We start from the raw sequence: 17297 nt of genomic DNA, 5'->3' as shown, positions 1-17297 counted from the left end.
GCACATGAAAAGATGCTCAACATCGCTCCTCATCAGGGAAATACAAATCAAAACCACACTCAGATATCACCCCACGCCAGTCAGAGTGGCCAAAATGAACAAATCAGGAGACTATAGATGCTGGAGAGGATGTGGAGAAACGGGAACCCTCTTGCACTGTTGGTGGGAATGCAAATTGGTGCAGCCACTCTGGAAAGCAGTGTGGAGGTTCCTCAGAAAATTAAAAATAGACCTACCCCATGACCCAGCAGTAGCACTGCTAGGAATTTACCCAAGGGATACAGAAGTACTGATGCACAGGGGCACTTGTACCCTAATGTTTATAGCAGCACTCTCAACAATAGCCAAATTATGGAAAGAGCCTAAATGTCCATCAACTGATGAATGGATAAAGAAATTGTGGTTTATATACACAATGGAGTACTACGTGGCAATGAGAAAGAATGAAATATGGCCCTTTGTAGCAACGTGGATGGAACTGGAGAGTGTGATGCTAAGTGAAATAAGCCATACAAAGAAAGACAGATACCATATGTTTTCACTCTTATGTGGATCCTGAGAAACTTAACAGAAACCCATGGGGGAGGGGAAGGAAAAAAAAAAAAAAAAGAGGTTAGAGTGGAAGAGAGCCAAAGCATAAGAGACTGTTAAAAACTGAGAAGAAACTGAGGGTTGATGGGGGGTGGGAGGGAGGGCAGGGTGGGTGATGGGTATTGAGGAGGGCACCTTTTGGGATGAGCGCTGGGTGCTGTATGGAAACCAATTTGACAATAAACTTCGTATACTGAAAAAAAAAAAAAAAAAAAGAAACTGAGATATTCCCTGGATGATGAGCTAGAGATAATTATGTTACCAAAACTAGAAACAGTCTCAGAAAAAAAACAAAAAAATTTAAACTGCCTAAAGGGTTTCAGTTGGGAAATACAAATGTTATATCTACTCTAAGCAGCTATTCAACACCACCACCACCACCACCACACAGACACACACACACACACACACACACACACACACACACACACACAGAGGCATGCAAAAGATCTCCAAATAGAAACATAAACAACCAAAAAAACGCACATTAAAAACAGACACATATATAAATGGCAATATTTTTGTTAAAAAAAATCATGAAAGAGGATCTCTAAAAAGCATATGAAAAGATACGTCATTCATAAGTCATTAAAAACACAACACATTACTATTACTCATCTACCAAATGAAGAAAAGGCAGACCTTACTGAAGTTTGGCGAGCTTGCACAGCACCTGGAATATTCTACACTACTGGTGCAAATATAAATTGGCACAACCATGAGACTGTTTGACCAGTGTCTGTCAGATCTATTGGGCGGAACACGTGCTCTTCAGCAACCCATTCATAGGTATATACACAAGGAGAATGTGCAGGTATGATGTGATCTAAAAGATGCATGCAAGAATGTTTATAGCAGCCAAGAAAACAGAAACTGCTCTAAAGTCTGTCAATAAATGAGGGGATAAATAAATTACAGAAGATCCTTACTGCTGAATACTATACAGCATAGAAAATACACAGTCTGCAGCTATACACAAAAATATGGGCAAATCTCACATGCATAATATTGAGTATAAGCCACCAGACATTACAGAATACATACTTCAGGGATCCAGTTGTATCAAGTGCCAAACAAAGTAGAATAGTTGTTCCCTTGATGTGGGCAGGGAGAGACGGTGGTGACAGAGGGAGCAGGCGGAGAGAAAGTTCTCCGGCAATCGTAACTATCTTAGCAGAGCTTTCAGGGTTTCAGCACAAGGTCAAAGCTTCTGCATCAGAAGGTCACTTGCTATTTGAAAAGCCACTTTGGGGCTGCTGAGCTCCTGACTCTAGTATATCAAGTCAGAACAGGAGCAGAGCTTTCCATCATGAGGTACATACTGTCTGACCATCCAAATCTCAAGTTTATTTGGGTAGCTACCAGACAAAACAAAGTTACATGAGCAGGTGGCCTAATTCCCATATCAGCAACCTCTATCACACTGCTGACTCTCCCTCCACCAGATTTCATTGTGCAATGAGGAATTCTCTGAGACTCACTGAATTTCATTGTGGGTAGGCTGGCAGGACTGAGCCCCAGGAGCTCAGAGTGGCACCATAACACATCCTTGGATTTGTTTACTTTCTTTCCTTGCTTCACTCTTTGCTACATTCTCCTGGTTGTGTGTGAGGCCTTGCATATGCAGAAATAATGCCTTCTGAAAGGCTATGGACAAAGGATAATTTTATCAGCTCGAGGTATTTAAGCATAAATTCTAGCTTAGCATGGGCTCATCAGTAAACTATGATGACTCAGAGGTCAGAGGTGACTTTTAGAAAGTCTATCTTAAAAACTAAATGAAAGAAAATTTTTATTTTTTTTAAATGTTTATTTATTTTTGAGAGAGAGAGACAGTGCAAGCAGAAAGGGGCAGAGAGAGAGGAAGACACAGAATCCAGAGCAGCTCCAGGCTCCGAGCTGTCAGCACGGAGCCCAACGCAGGGCTCAAACCCACTAACAGTGAGATCATGACCTGAGCCTAAGTCAGATGCTTAACTGACTGAGCCACCAGGTGCCCCTAAGTGAAAAATACTTTAAAACATAACCAAGCAGGGGCGCCTGGGTGGCGCAGTCGGTTAAGCGTCCGACTTCAGCCAGGTCACGATCTCGCGGTCCGTGAGTTCGAGCCCCGCGTCGGGCTCTGGGCTGATAGCTCAGAGCCTGGAGCCTGTTTCCCATTCTGTGTCTCCCTCTCTCTCTGCCCCTCTCCCGTTCATGCTATGTCTCTCTCTGTCCCAAAAATAAAATAAATGTTGAAAAAAAAAAAAAAAAAAAAAAACATAACCAAGCAGAGCCATGAGTGGCCACATATGGCAAGCTAATTAGACCATACAGAATTAGTCTCAGTAGGGGCTCCTGGGTGGCTCAGTTGACTTCCACTCAGGTCATGATCACTCAGTTCATGGGTTCGAGCCCCACATAGGGCTCCATGCTGACAGTGTCCAGCCTGGTTGGGATTCTCTCTCTCCCTCTCCCACGCATGTGGTCTCTATCTCAAAATAAACACAACTTAAAAAAAAACAAAGAATTAGTCCAGCCAAGTCACTAAACAAAGTATAAAGCCATCAACAATCTCTTCAGGGGACACTGGAGTCCACATCATATTATTTATAATGTCCAGTTTTCAAAACAAATTATGAGGCATGCAAAGAAACAGAAAAGTTGCCCTAATCGTAGGAAAAAAAGTTAATAGAAACCATCTCTTGGGGCTTTAGCAGACAAATACCTTATTTAACAGGAAAATACATCAAAGCAGCTATTATGAGTATGTTTAAAGAACTAAAGGTAACTATGTTTAAAGACCCAAAGTGTGTTGAAAATGACTCATGGTATAGAAAATACTTGAGGCGCCTGGGTGGCTCAGTCGGTTAAGCATCCGACTTCGGCTCAGGTCATGATCTCGCAGTCCGTGAGTTCGAGCCCCGCGTCGGGCTCTGTGCTGACAGCTCAGAGCCTGGAGCCTGTTTCGGATTCTGTGTCTCCCTCTCTCTGACCCTCCCCCATTCATGCTCTGTCTCTCTCTGTCTCAAAAATAAATAAAGGTTAAAAAAAATTAAAAAAAAAAAAAAGATAATACTAATAACAAGAAGAAGTTAACCAAAATAATGAAATAGAAATTCCACAGTGGAATAGTATAAGAACTGGAATACAAAATATACTACAGTGGCTCAAAAACCAGATTTGATCTGGCAAAGGGAAGATCTGTGAACTGAAGATAAATCAACAGAGAGAACCCATTTTGAGGAACAGAAAAGAAAAAGAAATTAAGAATAATAGAGCCTCACAGACTGTGAGGCATCACCAGGCATGCAAATATAGGCAGAATGGAAGTCTCATCAATAGATAAAAGGTAGAAAGTGTTAGAAAAAATATATGAAGGAATAATAACCAGAAACATGCATAATTTCTGAAAAACATTAATCGACTCATTCAAGAAGCTCCATGAATTCCAAGACATAAAAGTACAACAGAATGCACACCTACAGACATCGTAGTCCTGGAAAAGGATCGAGTCTAGGGAGGACTCAAACTACCCACATTTTGACTTCAGTCTGTACTTTCTAACTGATTAAGTTCTCTTAAGACCAGCAAGACCCTGGGTGATTGACCCCAAGACAATGATCCACCTGACCTTTGCTGCCCAGTTGCACCTACCTACCACTTTGTCCCACATTTTCCTTATATGAACCTGGAAATATTTTTTGGCACTTTGGGGACAGCCTTTGGGACACAAGTCCACTGTCTTCCCAGTGTCAGCCTCCCTGAAACAAATTCCTTTCCTGACTCGCCACCACTCCTCTCTCTGCCTTTGGGTTTTGTCAATGGCCAGCTGCCAAACCTAGTCTGCTTGCGGCCCCTGGAGCCAGCAGCTCTGTGCCCTTGGTCTCAGGCAGCAGTCCCTTTGTGGACAGGCGAGCTGGGGAGAAAATAAAGCTGGTCTGGTGCAATTTCCTAGGGCCTAACTGCAGAGTCATTGGGCTGCTCTCACTTGCTTCACCCTCATACCTTCTCTGGCTCTGGCGTCTGGGTTCCAGCAGGTTTTCCCCAAATAATTAAAAATAGCATGAAGTGCTTTTACTTTCAGGTTCAGCTTTATGCTCATTTCCTTTCTTAACAACCTCAGTTTGTTTTCAGCTTCTGTGGGAGAAGAAAACAGCAAGGGTGAGTTAAGAGGTACCTGGATGCTCATTCTTGAACAGAACAGCAATCTATGGCTCAGGTATGTTCATTTCTAAACTGTCTTTTACATGCACTTTAGGTTTGGGCTTAAAACCCTAATTTCTGACATAAACATGAGAACTCAGAAGAGGAATGCAATAGATACATGTAAATATGTAAGCTGTAAAACCTTGTGTTTGAGATTTTCCACTTAACGCTGTTACATATTCTTGTTCTAAAATCTACACATTAAAAAAAATCTGAATTACAGAGGAAGTTTAAGACTACAATGAATTCTTACACACCATTCACTTGGATTTCCCTCTGTGGTGATATTTTGTGACATCTGCATGCTCTCTTTCTAAATAGATATGTAAGTTTTTCTATTAACATTCTTATTCTGATTATTATTTGGAGAAGTAACAGAGGCTGTGACTCTTCACCACTAAATACTTTGGCACATAGATCTTAGGATCCAGACATGATTCTACTTTCTTTCTTTGGATCCATCTCATTCCCCCACAGCCATTCCTACCTCTCCCTCTGGCTACTATTCCGTCACTCTGGTAAGGACATCCCTGGCCATCCTGCTAATGCTTGCAGTGAATTCTCTGGGTATTTAACATAGCTAACCTCTCCCTTCTTCTAGGGCTCACTCTGTCTGTGTTGCCTCTGAAACCCCATGGTCTGCCAGTGCTGTTACCCCTTATAGTTCCCAGAGGCTTTTCTTCTTTTGTATTCCCAAACTGAATTAAGTCATCTCCACTTGTAATTCAATGAACCCCTATCACTCACATCTCTCTCTCTCTCCTCAGGATTATTTCAGTTTAACCGGTCTACCATGTGTCCAACATGGGGACCGGGCAGAGAACAGAATAGTCAGGAAGCCTTTCTCCTCCAGCTTAGACCTTAGTGGAGATGATTAGAGTTGTGATCAACAGTAGAGTATAATCCTTGTTGCATTGTCCGTCATCTTCCTAGTTTGAGATGGTTACTGGGAAGTAGTGTTAACTATCCCCTTGTAACCATTCTTCCTTTCTCCCCTACTAATAGAACTCCTGCTTCTTTGCCATGCACATAGTTTCCCAGAATAATGATGGCAATTCCAGCCTCTCTTGTGGTTGTGTACGGGAATATGGATAACCTAAGAAGCGATTTAGTTTACATAGACTTTACATAGTAAGGTAAAGAGTTAGTATTCTCTGCTTAGAATACAAATGACAGCACACCAGGGACTGCCCCTTACAGATGGTTGAGCATATGATAGGATCTGAAGCTTCCATCCTTATGAAACACAACTACATACCATCCCCAGACTACTAACCCTGAAATTTATGAGGGAGAAATAAACATAAACTGCTTATGACACATTTCTTTCCTAACTGTCGCAGCTAAGCCTAATTCTAACCTAATAGTTATCTTAGTATCACTCTGAGGGCAGGGGCTGCAGCTTATTCATCTTTTAATCCAAGCACACAAGCACAACATGTGGCAAATAATAGATGTTCAACCAATGAGTTGAAGTAAAAAAAAAGGGGGGGGGGCACAGTGAATGGGACTAGATATCAAGGAATAAAAATATGAAAAGATATCTTTCATAAACCTGAGCTGAACTGGAGCCCTTGGTGAAGCACTGAGCTGTGCCAGGAGAGAGCCAGGTCTAGAAACTGCTGAGTGGTTTGCGGCTGTCATCCTGACTCTGCAGAAACAAGAGGAGCCCATCGGGTCACAATAATACTTTAGAGCAGGTATTGTGAAGATAGGAGAGTCAACAGAAATCCCGTAGAAGTTATTAATCATGGCATATGGGTAACCAATGTTTTTGAAGAAAATTATCTTGCCAGGTAATTGGGTGCCAAACATAGAATAGTAAAACAGACCTTCAGGCTTCTAGTCATGGGTCTACCATTTATTCACTATGTGCTTTTGGCAAATACCTTACTTTGACTTTCTGATCTCATTTGCAAAGTGAGTAGAATAAGCCTACTTTGCAGGTTCTTGTTAGAATCAATGAGAGCAACACATCGGAGACTGGTGATACCCAGGATTTTGTCTCTAGCTTCATCAGAGATTTGGAGAATAATGCAGGCAGCACTCTGCAGATGGCCAACGGTAGCCCGCATTTTGTGCCATGGAAAAGTACAGAAGTGCTGATGTATTCATGCTTCGGATAACTCTGAGGCTAGAGAATGACTTTGTGGTCTTATTTTACTGTGAAGCTCTTCTGGGTTTGCAATTTTCCATTGTATCTGAGGAGACAACCTGTATGAGAAATGCTCTTCTCAGAGATTAAATATATATAATATATAAAATATAAAATATGTAATATATAAAATATATAATATATAATATATAATATATAATATATAATATATAATATATAATATATAATATATAATATATAATATATAATATATAATATATATATTATTCCCAAGAAAACTAAATTTCCAACAATTCCTCAAAGTCGGTAGAATTTTAGTAGGAATATATACAATCTCATTTACCCTGCTTCACCTCATATCTACTTTATTTTTATTTTTATTGATATAAATGACATATAACATTTTATAAGTTTAAGGTATAAAACTTGCTGAATTGATATATTTATATATTGCAACATGATTACAATCATATTAGTCTTAACTAACATCTCTATCATGTCACTTAATTATCATATGTGTGTGTATGTGTGTGCTTAGCAACTTTGAAGTTTATAATCTGGTGTTGTTGTCTATAATCACTATGCTGTGCATCTCTAGGACTTATTTATTTACTAGTTGCAAGTTTATACCCTTGTAAACCACAAACCTCCACTTCCCCCAACTCCCAGCCCCTGGTAATTACCCTTCTACTGTCTTTATGAGTTCAGGTTTTTTAGATTCCACATACAAGTGCTGTCATAGAGTATTTGACTTATCTCACTTACTATAATACCCTTGAGGTCCATACATGTCACAAACAGCAACAGTTCCTTATTTCTCATGCCTGAACAATATCCCACTGTATATATGTACAGAATTCCTTTATCCATTCATCTATTGATGGATATTTAGGTTTCCATATCTTGGCTATTGTCACTTATGCTGCAATAACATGAGAGTGCATATATCTCCTTGAGATCCTGATTTCAATTCTTTTAGATAAATACCCCTAAGTGGGATTGCCGGATAATATGGTAGTTCTATTTTATTTAATTTGAGAGAGAGAGAGAGAGAGAGAGAGTGAGTGTGTGTGTGTGTGTGTGTGTGTGTGAGAGAGAGAGAGAGAGAGAGAGCGCGCGCGCAGGTGAGGGGAGGAAAGGGAGGAAGAAACAGAGTCCCAAGCAGGCTGTGCACTGACAGCACACAGAACCTGGAGGGGGAGGTGAGGGGTTCAATCTCACAAACCATGAGATCATGACCTGAACCGAAATCAAGAGTCAGATGCTTAACTGACTGAGGCACCCAGATGCCCCATGGTAGTTATTTTTTAATTTTATGGAACCTCCATACTGTTTTCCATAGTGGCTGAACCAATTTACAATGTACATTTCTACCATCCGTGTACAAAGGTTCTCTCATTTCCACATCCTAATGATTATCTCTTGTCTTCTTACTATTAGCCATTCTAACAGGTGTGAGGTGACATCTCATTCTGGTTTTAAGATATCTCTTATTTTCCCGATGATTAGTGATCTTTTCATTTACTGTTGGCCATTTGGATGTCTTCTTTGGAAATATGCCTGTGTAGTTCCTTTGCTGATTTTGTAATTGATTGTTATTAAGTTGTGTGGTTGTCTACCGTGTTTTTATGCCTCATTTGGAAATTCTTTTTCCAAAAGATGTCAGAGCATGTTAACTGAGAATAGATACTGAAAAATTTTAAGTGCAGTGATCAGGAGGAAAACACTTATTTAGTAGGAGGAGATGGGATTTATAAAAAGTTTCAAACGTCATAGCGTCTTTAAAAAATCATTTTAGAATTTATAGTTTCTAATTTTGAATCTCATTGATACCCTAAACTTCTTGCCTCATTCAGGGCTGGGGATTCTGGTGACCTTAGTGGATGCCTTCAACAGCGGAGCGGTTCCTTCTCTGGAGAACACGGTGATATCTGTGTCCTAGTGTGAGGACTCAGTGGCTCTACAGAGTGAGGTTCCCACAGAAATGGTTGTGGCAGTACCAGACCTGGGCTATGGAGCAGCCCCCATGGAGCAGCCTCCACAAAATGACGAGGAGTTATGGAAGAAGTACATGGTACTTAGTCTTAATAGTTGATTCTTCATGTTACCCCCTCTACCTAAAGGGCACCTGATTGTCCATAGATTAGCTAACATTCACAGCAGAAGGATGCTGATTATTCTGAATAAGAGAGTTAAAAGGATACTATTACTCTATTTTATCTCCTTCGCCTCCAAACTCAGACACTTTATCTGGAAATCTGTCTAATCTCTGAAGCAAAGTTAGTACAGACACTCAGATGGCCTCCTTGACGGAACATCTAGTTTCCCTGTGGGCTTGAAACATGCTTCAGTTATTTTGAGCTGGCTGCTTTTTCTGTGCACTCTCACCCATTCAATCCAAAGTTCTCTGGGAAGATTGTTACCAGATCATTCTTTACCTTTATTTTACTTTGAGTTGTATGACTGTTAATTGTGCCTTATAGATAGCATTACAGGATGCCATAGCTTCACAGAGCCATAGAGATTATATAATACAAACTCAGCATTTCACAAGGAAGGCTCAGGGAGTTCAGAAACTTAACCAATAGTCTTGAAGGAGTATTTCTGAGATGGTAGTAATTCAAGTTTCATTGAACAGTAATTCACACACCATAAGTTTCATGCAGTGAAAATGTACAATTGACAAAGATGTACAAATGTAAATGTACAGTGATTTCTTTCACATGAGGAAGGTGGTCTAAGAAATCTTCCTGGAAGAGGAGTGTGACATACAGTTTGAAAGATTTGTACATATTATCCAGGGTGGATGTTACTGGAGGAGTCACAAGCAGGAAAAAAAAAAAAACCCAGCATGTGAAAAATATGAAAGAATCTGAGGTTACACATCTGGAAAACTGCACTTTCTTCTGACTTGTGGAACCTAGCACGAGTGGAGGGAAGCAGCATTGGCAGACGAGGCTGGAGGAATAGTGAGACAGGCAGGGTCTTAGAACATGCATGTAGGTGGGGTTGGGCTGGGGGGTGGGGAACAACTAGGGAATTTGATCAGGGCAGTTTTTTTTCTCAGAATATTTCAACGGAAGTTCAGGTTAGACCTGCCTGATATGTCTTTGCCCTTTGTGGTTCCCAGAGTTTAGTGCAAATGAAGAAGGAACTAGAGGGAAGCTGCATGAAGAAAGATGAGCTTCTCCATGAGGCACAAGAAGCCTTAGCAGGTATGGGGAGGGCTCTGGGCATGATGGGGAGGGAGGTTCCTGCCAGGCCCTCTGAGACCTCTGACAGGAAGATCTTCTCGAAGCAAGGAGTTTCCTCTCCTGTGGAAGGCATGCTCTGCTAAATCTGAAAATAATAAGACAAGGTGTGGTTGTTCGTTGGCCAGCCAGTCAGAGGGCCTTTCCCACCTTGTTCTCAAACCTGCCCTCGATGTGTCGTCATGAGTTAAATTTGGACATTTCTGTCTGCTCTTCCCAGACAGTTTGGTGTCTGAGAAAGTGGTGGTTGTGGGACAGGGGGTTGTTGCTTTCAGGCTTAACCGTTGTTTTCTTGCCTGGAGCAGAGGAGCAAGCCAAAAGAGAGACAGCTGAGAAGGAAAAGCGGCTTCTTGAGAAAAGGTGTAAAATGCTGCAGCAAAAGTTAGAGACTCTAGAAACAATTTTCCAGGAATCCATGGGCCAAATGAGAGAGGAGATAAAGAGAGAGAGAAAAAACCTTCTGAGAGGGCAGAATGAGAGGATTCAGAGGCTGGAGGTAAGCCTGGCTCGGGTCTGGGCAGTGATTGCAGAAGAAAGCCCTGGAACCCTAGCAAGGGAGGGCTGAAAGTTAAAGCAAAGCCAGACAGAGAAGCACTGCTGTCATTTACTGCACTCAATTCACTACAAGCCCTGAATCTGTAATGGCTTGTGTCAGGGCACGTGGGCTGTGTTCACGCCGAGTTTCTGGAAAGTCCCATAGGAACTTGTAGCTCCAAGAATTTCCGGAATATAAATCACCTTCCCAGGGCATGTGCTGCTGTTCTGAGGGATTCCTGGATGATCTCACAGAGGCAATATTAAATGGGGTGGTCAGATTTATCGTCGAAGATGTCCTAACTAGGTGTATGTAATAAAAGCAGCAATTGGTTCACTTTCCCAAGATTACTGCCAGTTTTCAGGCACCCTACCCACCCAAAGACCCTAAGATAGATCCCTGCTGACCTAAAACCATCAGATATGTATAGACTCAGAAGTGAGGGGGACTGATAGCTCCGAACCTGTAGCTGTCCCCAGGAGAGGATGGCCTGTCTGAGTCAGCATGCGACATAGGGGAAATTCTCTCTTCTCCCGACTGGAAGTGTTTGCATCAGATTTCTCAACCAGCTTAGACATTCCCATTATTTCTAAGATGTGGGTGAGCATTTGTGCCATTCAGATGAAAGAGTCCCTCCTAAATAGCATTAATAGAATATCATACAATTGTCCTCACACCTGTTTAGCACCCTCGCAAAACCTTAGTGATGGATGAATATAAGTAAGGTGGTACTGTGCTTCTTATTCCCCAGCCCCAAACCAGGAGATATTCCTGCTGTAAATGATCTAATAAGAGAGAATACTTGAAAAAGGAAAATGCAGATAATTTTATAAATTATTAATATGTAACTTTACTCCTGAAAGTTTGAGATCTTTAAATGTTTTTCTTTTATGACTGTATCACACAATTTTAGGCCCAAATAAAAATCATGACTGGTAACAAGCAACATACTGAAACTGACTGCACTCCAAAGATAATGGAGAACAATGACAGAGAAGATACTTCGCGGCCTTCGTGGTGGCCTCAAATTTGTGAGCTGCTACAAGAGTTGATTTTACTAATGGTCAAGTTTTTCTCTTGTATATAATTTCAGGTAATTTTCACAAGTTTTCATAACAGCTTTTTGATATAGCTTATTTTCACGCATATGTACCTTTTCTGTTTTTCAGCAAAATTTAACAGAAAAATAGATAAGTAGAAAACAGAAAAAATAGAAATGCCCTACTATAGGGCATCAATGGTTGACAAAAGATAGAGTAAATGTGGCTGGACAGTTAATTTAAATGGATGTGGAGGGGCGCCTGGGTGGCGCAGTCGGTTGAGCGTCCGACTTCAGCCAGGTCACGATCTCGCGGTCCGTGAGTTCGAGCCCCGCGTCAGGCTCTGGGCTGATGGCTCAGAGCCTGGAGCCTGTTTCCGATTCTGTGTCTCCCTCTCTCTCTGCCCCTCCCCCGTTCATGCTCTGTCTCTCTCTGTCCCAAAAATAGATAAACGTTGAAAAAAAAAAATTTAAATGGATGTGGAAATAACTGATTAGAAGACAAAGAGAAGGTCAAATTTGTAGCCTCCTGGAAAGAAACACATTGGAATATATTTATCAAGAAGTGCTTCTGAAAGTTGCATCTGAATAATTACTCCAATAGATATCCATAGCGTGTTCTAGAGTAGGACGGGCCAGCGCCATATGCAAAGCAATTCTTTCTTGGTTTACCTGTAAATTTTATGCATTGCAAGTTAAAATTTTAAAAAGGCTAATTGTAAAATTTAAATGGAGCTGATCAAAAAAATCAAAAGCCAAGACAATTCAGAAGAGGTACAATGAAATGTATAGATCTGCAAGAATTAGAACAGTGTGTCACCGAGCATAAATATAAAAACATAAGAACAGAACATACCGTGTAGTCTAAAAGTAGAAACCCCACCACATATAGGAATTAAGTGCATGTGAACAGTGTTATTTACGTACTTATTTTTTTAAGCATATTTATTTTTTTTTAGAGCAAGAGAAAGCACGTGCATGCACACACACACAAGCAGGGGAGGGGCATACAGACAGGGAGAGAGAGAATCCCAAGCAGAATGTGCACTGTCAGCCCACTGCCCCACGTGGGGCTCAATATCACAAATCATGAGATCATGACCTAAGTCAAAATCAAGTCAGTCACTTAATTGACTGAGCCACCCAGGCACCTCTCCCAGTAATTTAAAATAACACTTTTGGGGGCACCCGAGTGGCTCAGTCAGTTAAACAACGAACTCTTGATTTTGGCCCTGGCCATGATCTCACAATTTGTGAGATAGAACCCCACAGACAGCAGGCTGACAGTGCATAGTCTGCTTGGGATTCTCTCTCTCCCTGTCTCTCTCTCTCTGTGTGTTCATTCCCCCACCCCAAAATAAATAAACATTTTTAAAAAATAAAATAAAAAAGTAAAATCAGTGGGAACATACAGTTCAGTATGAACTACATAACAGCTGTTGTCAGACAACTGGAGAGCTGTGTAGAATAAGAAGGTGAGTAGATCTATTGTAAATTTTGTGTAAAGTAAGTTCCAGCTTGACTTCAGATGAAACATCAAAAAGCTCCACAGAAACAGTAAATGTCAAATAATTATAAAATTATGTTGGAACATCAAATTTATTTTTATTTTTAAAAAATTTTTTTTTCAACGTTTATTTATTTTTGGGACAGAGAGAGACAGAGCATGAACGGGGGAGGGGCAGAGAGAGAGGGAGACACAGAATCGGAAACAGGCTCCAGGCTCTGAGCCATCAGCCCAGAGCCTGACGCGGGGCTTGAACTCACGGACCGCGAGATCGTGACCTGGCTGAAGTCGGACGCTTAACCGACTGCGCCACCCAGGCGCCCCGTCAAATTTATTTTTAAATGCCATAAACCCCAAAGATGTATAAACACTGACAAAAACTACATTAAAATAAAGATAAATTCATTATAGTGAAAAAGAACCTAAAGAAATTCAGAAGCTAAGAATGTTCTGAAGAGACAGCCTTGATTTCTGTCAGAGGAAAGAGCTGATTTATATGAGTTATACATCATAAAGGGCCACAAATCAATAAAAGTGGGCAAGCTTTGAACAGATAGCTTATAGAAAAGCAAGATATTCAAGTAACTCAAAATAAGAGAAATGAAACAAAACTATAAGATGCAATATTTTACCTCCCATGCTATCAAACTGTGTTCCCAATGTTTCTGAAAACCTGTCCTTTCATGGAAGCCCAAATTGTGTAATATCTATTGCAAATTGTGTCTAATATATATTAAATGTTAATAGATGTCCATTTTGGCACCACATACTCAGTTTTAAGGTATACACACACTCTCTCATACACACACACAGTCATGAAAATTGTGTATTGATAACATGTCCATTGTGGCATTGTCTGTAACTCTAAAGATTGGAACTACTTATATGTCTATATGGGAGTGGTAATGTAAATTTCAGCACACTTCTACAATGGAAGATTATATAGCCAGAAAATTGAGAAATAGCACGATTTGTAATGACACAGAACAACTTACTAGATCTATTGTAATGTGGAAAAAGTGCCAACCAATGAGACTAGGGCACTATTTCTGCAAAAAAAAAAATGGAATTCATAATACTTATTTGTATACACATGAGGAACTAGCACTGTTGGTTGCTTCTAGGGGAAACTAGGTTTCTGAGATCAGGAATGAGAGGAATACTTATTTTATTCGGTATAAACCTTTGTATCTTTGGAAATTTTACAAGGAGTATGTAATACTTGTTCAGGAGTATAAGAAAAAAAACCAACGATGCTGTTTATGGTGATGATGGTGGTGGTGATGATGACAATGATGATGGTATTTAGGAAATTTTACATTCTTAGAAAAGCATCAACCAGTTCAAAAGAGAGGTGTAATAAATAGTGAGGTCCAATACTGGGGGGAAAAACATATATCCTAATCTTGTTTATATTATAGGGTTGAATTCTACTTCCTTAAATTCTTTGAAAAATAAGGTCTGAATAAGAATATGATGCAATTCTGAAATCCCAGCTTGTGTGTCTTCGCTTTCCAACTTCAAATTACAGTTTTAGATGTTAGTTGTATAGTGTGTCTGCGGTGTATCTTGATGTTTTTAGACTTCCCTTTCAGCTGATGTTTGCATGCTTTGCTTTTGTTATAATGAACTACTTCCAACTGCACAAGCTTGACATGTTAACACCTCTATTCTAGATACCTGTGCACAGTATTCAGACTTCTTCCAACAACCTCTACGATCCTCAACTTTATGTTGCAGACTGGTTTCTCCATGAAGTCTTGGATTTCCTGAATCCTCTAAAGCGGGTTGGGTGGCCGTCCTTTGTGATCTCTTTGTACCTATGGCATGATTTTGAAAACTTAAGTTACCCATTGACTCTGTTTCGCTGATGATACCTCACTGCTAGGGACAAGTTTATCTTTATCATTGTAATCTTAGTTCCTATTTGCATGTCCAACACTTGATCAATAACTGCAAAATTATGGTTGAACACATTCCCCACTCTCTAAAGATTCTTCTTTAACAAAAGGTTTATTTATTTTTGAGAGAGAGAGAGAGAGAGAGAGAGCGAGAGAGAGAGCGAGCATGAGTGGGGAAGGGGCAGAGAGAGGGGAAGAATGAGAAAATCCCAAGCAGGCCCTGCACTGTCAGCACAGAGCCTGATGTGGAGTTTGAACTCATGAACTGTGAGATCATGACCTGAGCTGAGATAAAGAGTTAGATGCTTAACTGACTGAGCCGCTCAGGTGCCCAGTTCCTGTTTTCTATATATATCCTAATTATGACAGATGCTTCAAAGGACCCTTAAAACAAAGGGTATAGTTTTTGACATAGAGAACAAAGACAAAAGGAGATGTAGATAAAATTAAATTTCCTCATAACCTGCAGCCCAATGACAAATACTTGAGACAGGGAGAGTATGACATTCCTCCAGGAACTCCCAACTGTGTTAATATTAATGCTTTGCTAGTGGCAGAAACAACCTTACCTCGACAATAGTCAGACTTCCACGATCTTGTAAGTCTTCTTTAATATATGAAAATCCTCTTGGAGACTTTCTTTTTCTCTACCCCTCCCACCTTAAAAGTATGTAATCAATCACTCCTCACAACCCCAGTACAACTCTTTCTCTCCAGGAGTCCTGTCCCTGTGCTTCAATTAAAGACACCTTTTTGCACCAAAAATGTCTCAAGAATTCTTTCTTGACTGTTCCCTCCTGAACCCTACATCAAATCACATAAGTTTTAAGATTCTAATACAAAGGGTGTGGAATGAATTAGGACTACAATTCCTAGGAAATAGGACTGTGAGGATATGCATGCTAATTGAGACTTGCTACAGTGTTCTTCCTGAGAGAAGGGCTGATTCATCATGTGTTCAGTTTGAGTTTCCTATGACAACTACTCATGAATGACATCACTCACTTTTGACTCACAGGTCAAAGGAAACATTTAAGGAAAATATGAAAAGATAACTCAACATCACTCATCATCAGGGAAATGCAAATCGAAATGACAAGATATCACCTCACACCTATCAGAATGGCTAAAATCAACAACACAAGAAAAAACAAGTATTGGTGAAGATGTGGAGAAAAAGGAACCCTCGTGCACTGTTGATGGGAATCTACACTGGTGCAACCACTGTGGAAGACAGTACGGAGTTCCTCAAAAAATTAAAAATAGAACTACCCTACAATCCAGTAATCACATTACTGGGTATTTACCCAAAAAAACATGAAAACACAAATTCAAAGGGATACATGCACCCCTATGTTTATGGCAGCATTATCTGCAACAGCCAAACTATGGAAGCAGCCCGTGTCCACTGATAGATGAAGGGATAAAGAAGATGTGGTATATGATGTGGGAAACAAAGGCAAAAGAAAAAAATTACATTTCCTTACAACTTACAACCCATTGACAAGTCCTTGAGACAGGCAGAGTGACCTTCCTCTAGAACTCCACTGCCTCAATGATGATACTTGGCTGAGGGCAAAAGGCAATCTTAGCTTAACATTATCCTGACCTCCAGGATCCTGCAAGTCTACTTTAACATATAAAAATTCCTTTGGAAACTTCTTTGATCTCTACCCCCCAAGATATAGGTGGGCAATCCTACTCCAAGCTTATGTGGCCCACTGATATACATCTGAAGGGTCTCATGACTGAGTTTTTACTAAATGGTAATAAATGACCTTTTCCTAACGGCAGCTAGCCTCCTCCAGGTCCTTAAAACCTTGTTTCCAAAATACCTTGGAGATTTATGCTATCTCTAACCCCCACCCAACCTGAAGGTATATAATCAGTCACTGGTTTCAACCCCAGTGCGACTCTTTCTATCCACTGGACCTGTCCAATATCTAATAAAAAAGAGATCAATGAAGTTGTTGCTGATATTTCTTTATGCTTGTTTATGATCCATCATCCTTGAATTACTCACAATCAGGGAATTTTTCCTATATGAATATTCCTTTTTATCTGATAAACCCATGTGCCCTTCTGATGTTTTGAAATTGCAGTTGTTTTCTTCATTCCCACATGGATACATTCTTTCTGATTTTAGTAGTTCTCCATATGGCCTCTCTA

General features: G+C 40.3%; 1 protein-coding gene and 1 long non-coding RNA gene across 2 annotated transcripts; one reads left to right on the top strand and one right to left on the bottom strand.

The window, feature by feature from the left end:
* Window positions 1–805: 805 nt before the first annotated feature.
* Window positions 806–6617, bottom strand: LOC147578159 (uncharacterized). The gene is made up of 3 exons (XR_015254853.1): window positions 6335–6617; window positions 4579–4710; window positions 806–2238 (listed from the first exon to the last, which is right to left on the bottom strand). It is a non-coding gene; the product is annotated as an uncharacterized LOC147578159 (long non-coding RNA).
* On the top strand, window positions 4657–17094 carry LOC112872055 (guanylate-binding protein 7-like). Its single transcript, XM_025935203.2, has 6 exons — window positions 4657–4792; window positions 8752–8969; window positions 10026–10110; window positions 10452–10642; window positions 11595–11774; window positions 14904–17094. Exons 2-5 carry the CDS (start codon window positions 8880–8882, stop codon window positions 11766–11768), a joined length of 540 nt encoding a protein of 179 aa, XP_025790988.2. The 5' UTR covers window positions 4657–4792; window positions 8752–8879; the 3' UTR covers window positions 11769–11774; window positions 14904–17094.
* Window positions 17095–17297: the final 203 nt, after the last annotated feature.

This window comes from Puma concolor, chromosome C1 (genome assembly GCF_028749965.1).
Source record: "Puma concolor isolate L17-30 chromosome C1, mPumCon1.1.hap2, whole genome shotgun sequence".
NCBI lineage: Eukaryota > Metazoa > Chordata > Mammalia > Carnivora > Felidae > Puma > Puma concolor.
Note: the sequence above shows the minus strand (reverse complement) of the source record. Positions and strands in the feature narration are given on the sequence as shown.

What these genes read in the sequence shown, in the direction of transcription:
- LOC112872055 (XM_025935203.2), top strand. Translation starts at nt 8,880, where the DNA reads ATGGTTGTGGCAGTACCAGACCTGGGCTATGGAGCAGCCCCCATGGAG. An exon ending in AGTTATGGAAGAAGTACATG is followed by an intron (nt 8,970 to 10,025) that starts GTACTTAGTCTT and finishes TGTGGTTCCCAG; the next exon opens with AGTTTAGTGCAAATGAAGAA. An exon ending in AGAGGATTCAGAGGCTGGAG is followed by an intron (nt 10,643 to 11,594) that starts GTAAGCCTGGCT and finishes ACACAATTTTAG; the next exon opens with GCCCAAATAAAAATCATGAC.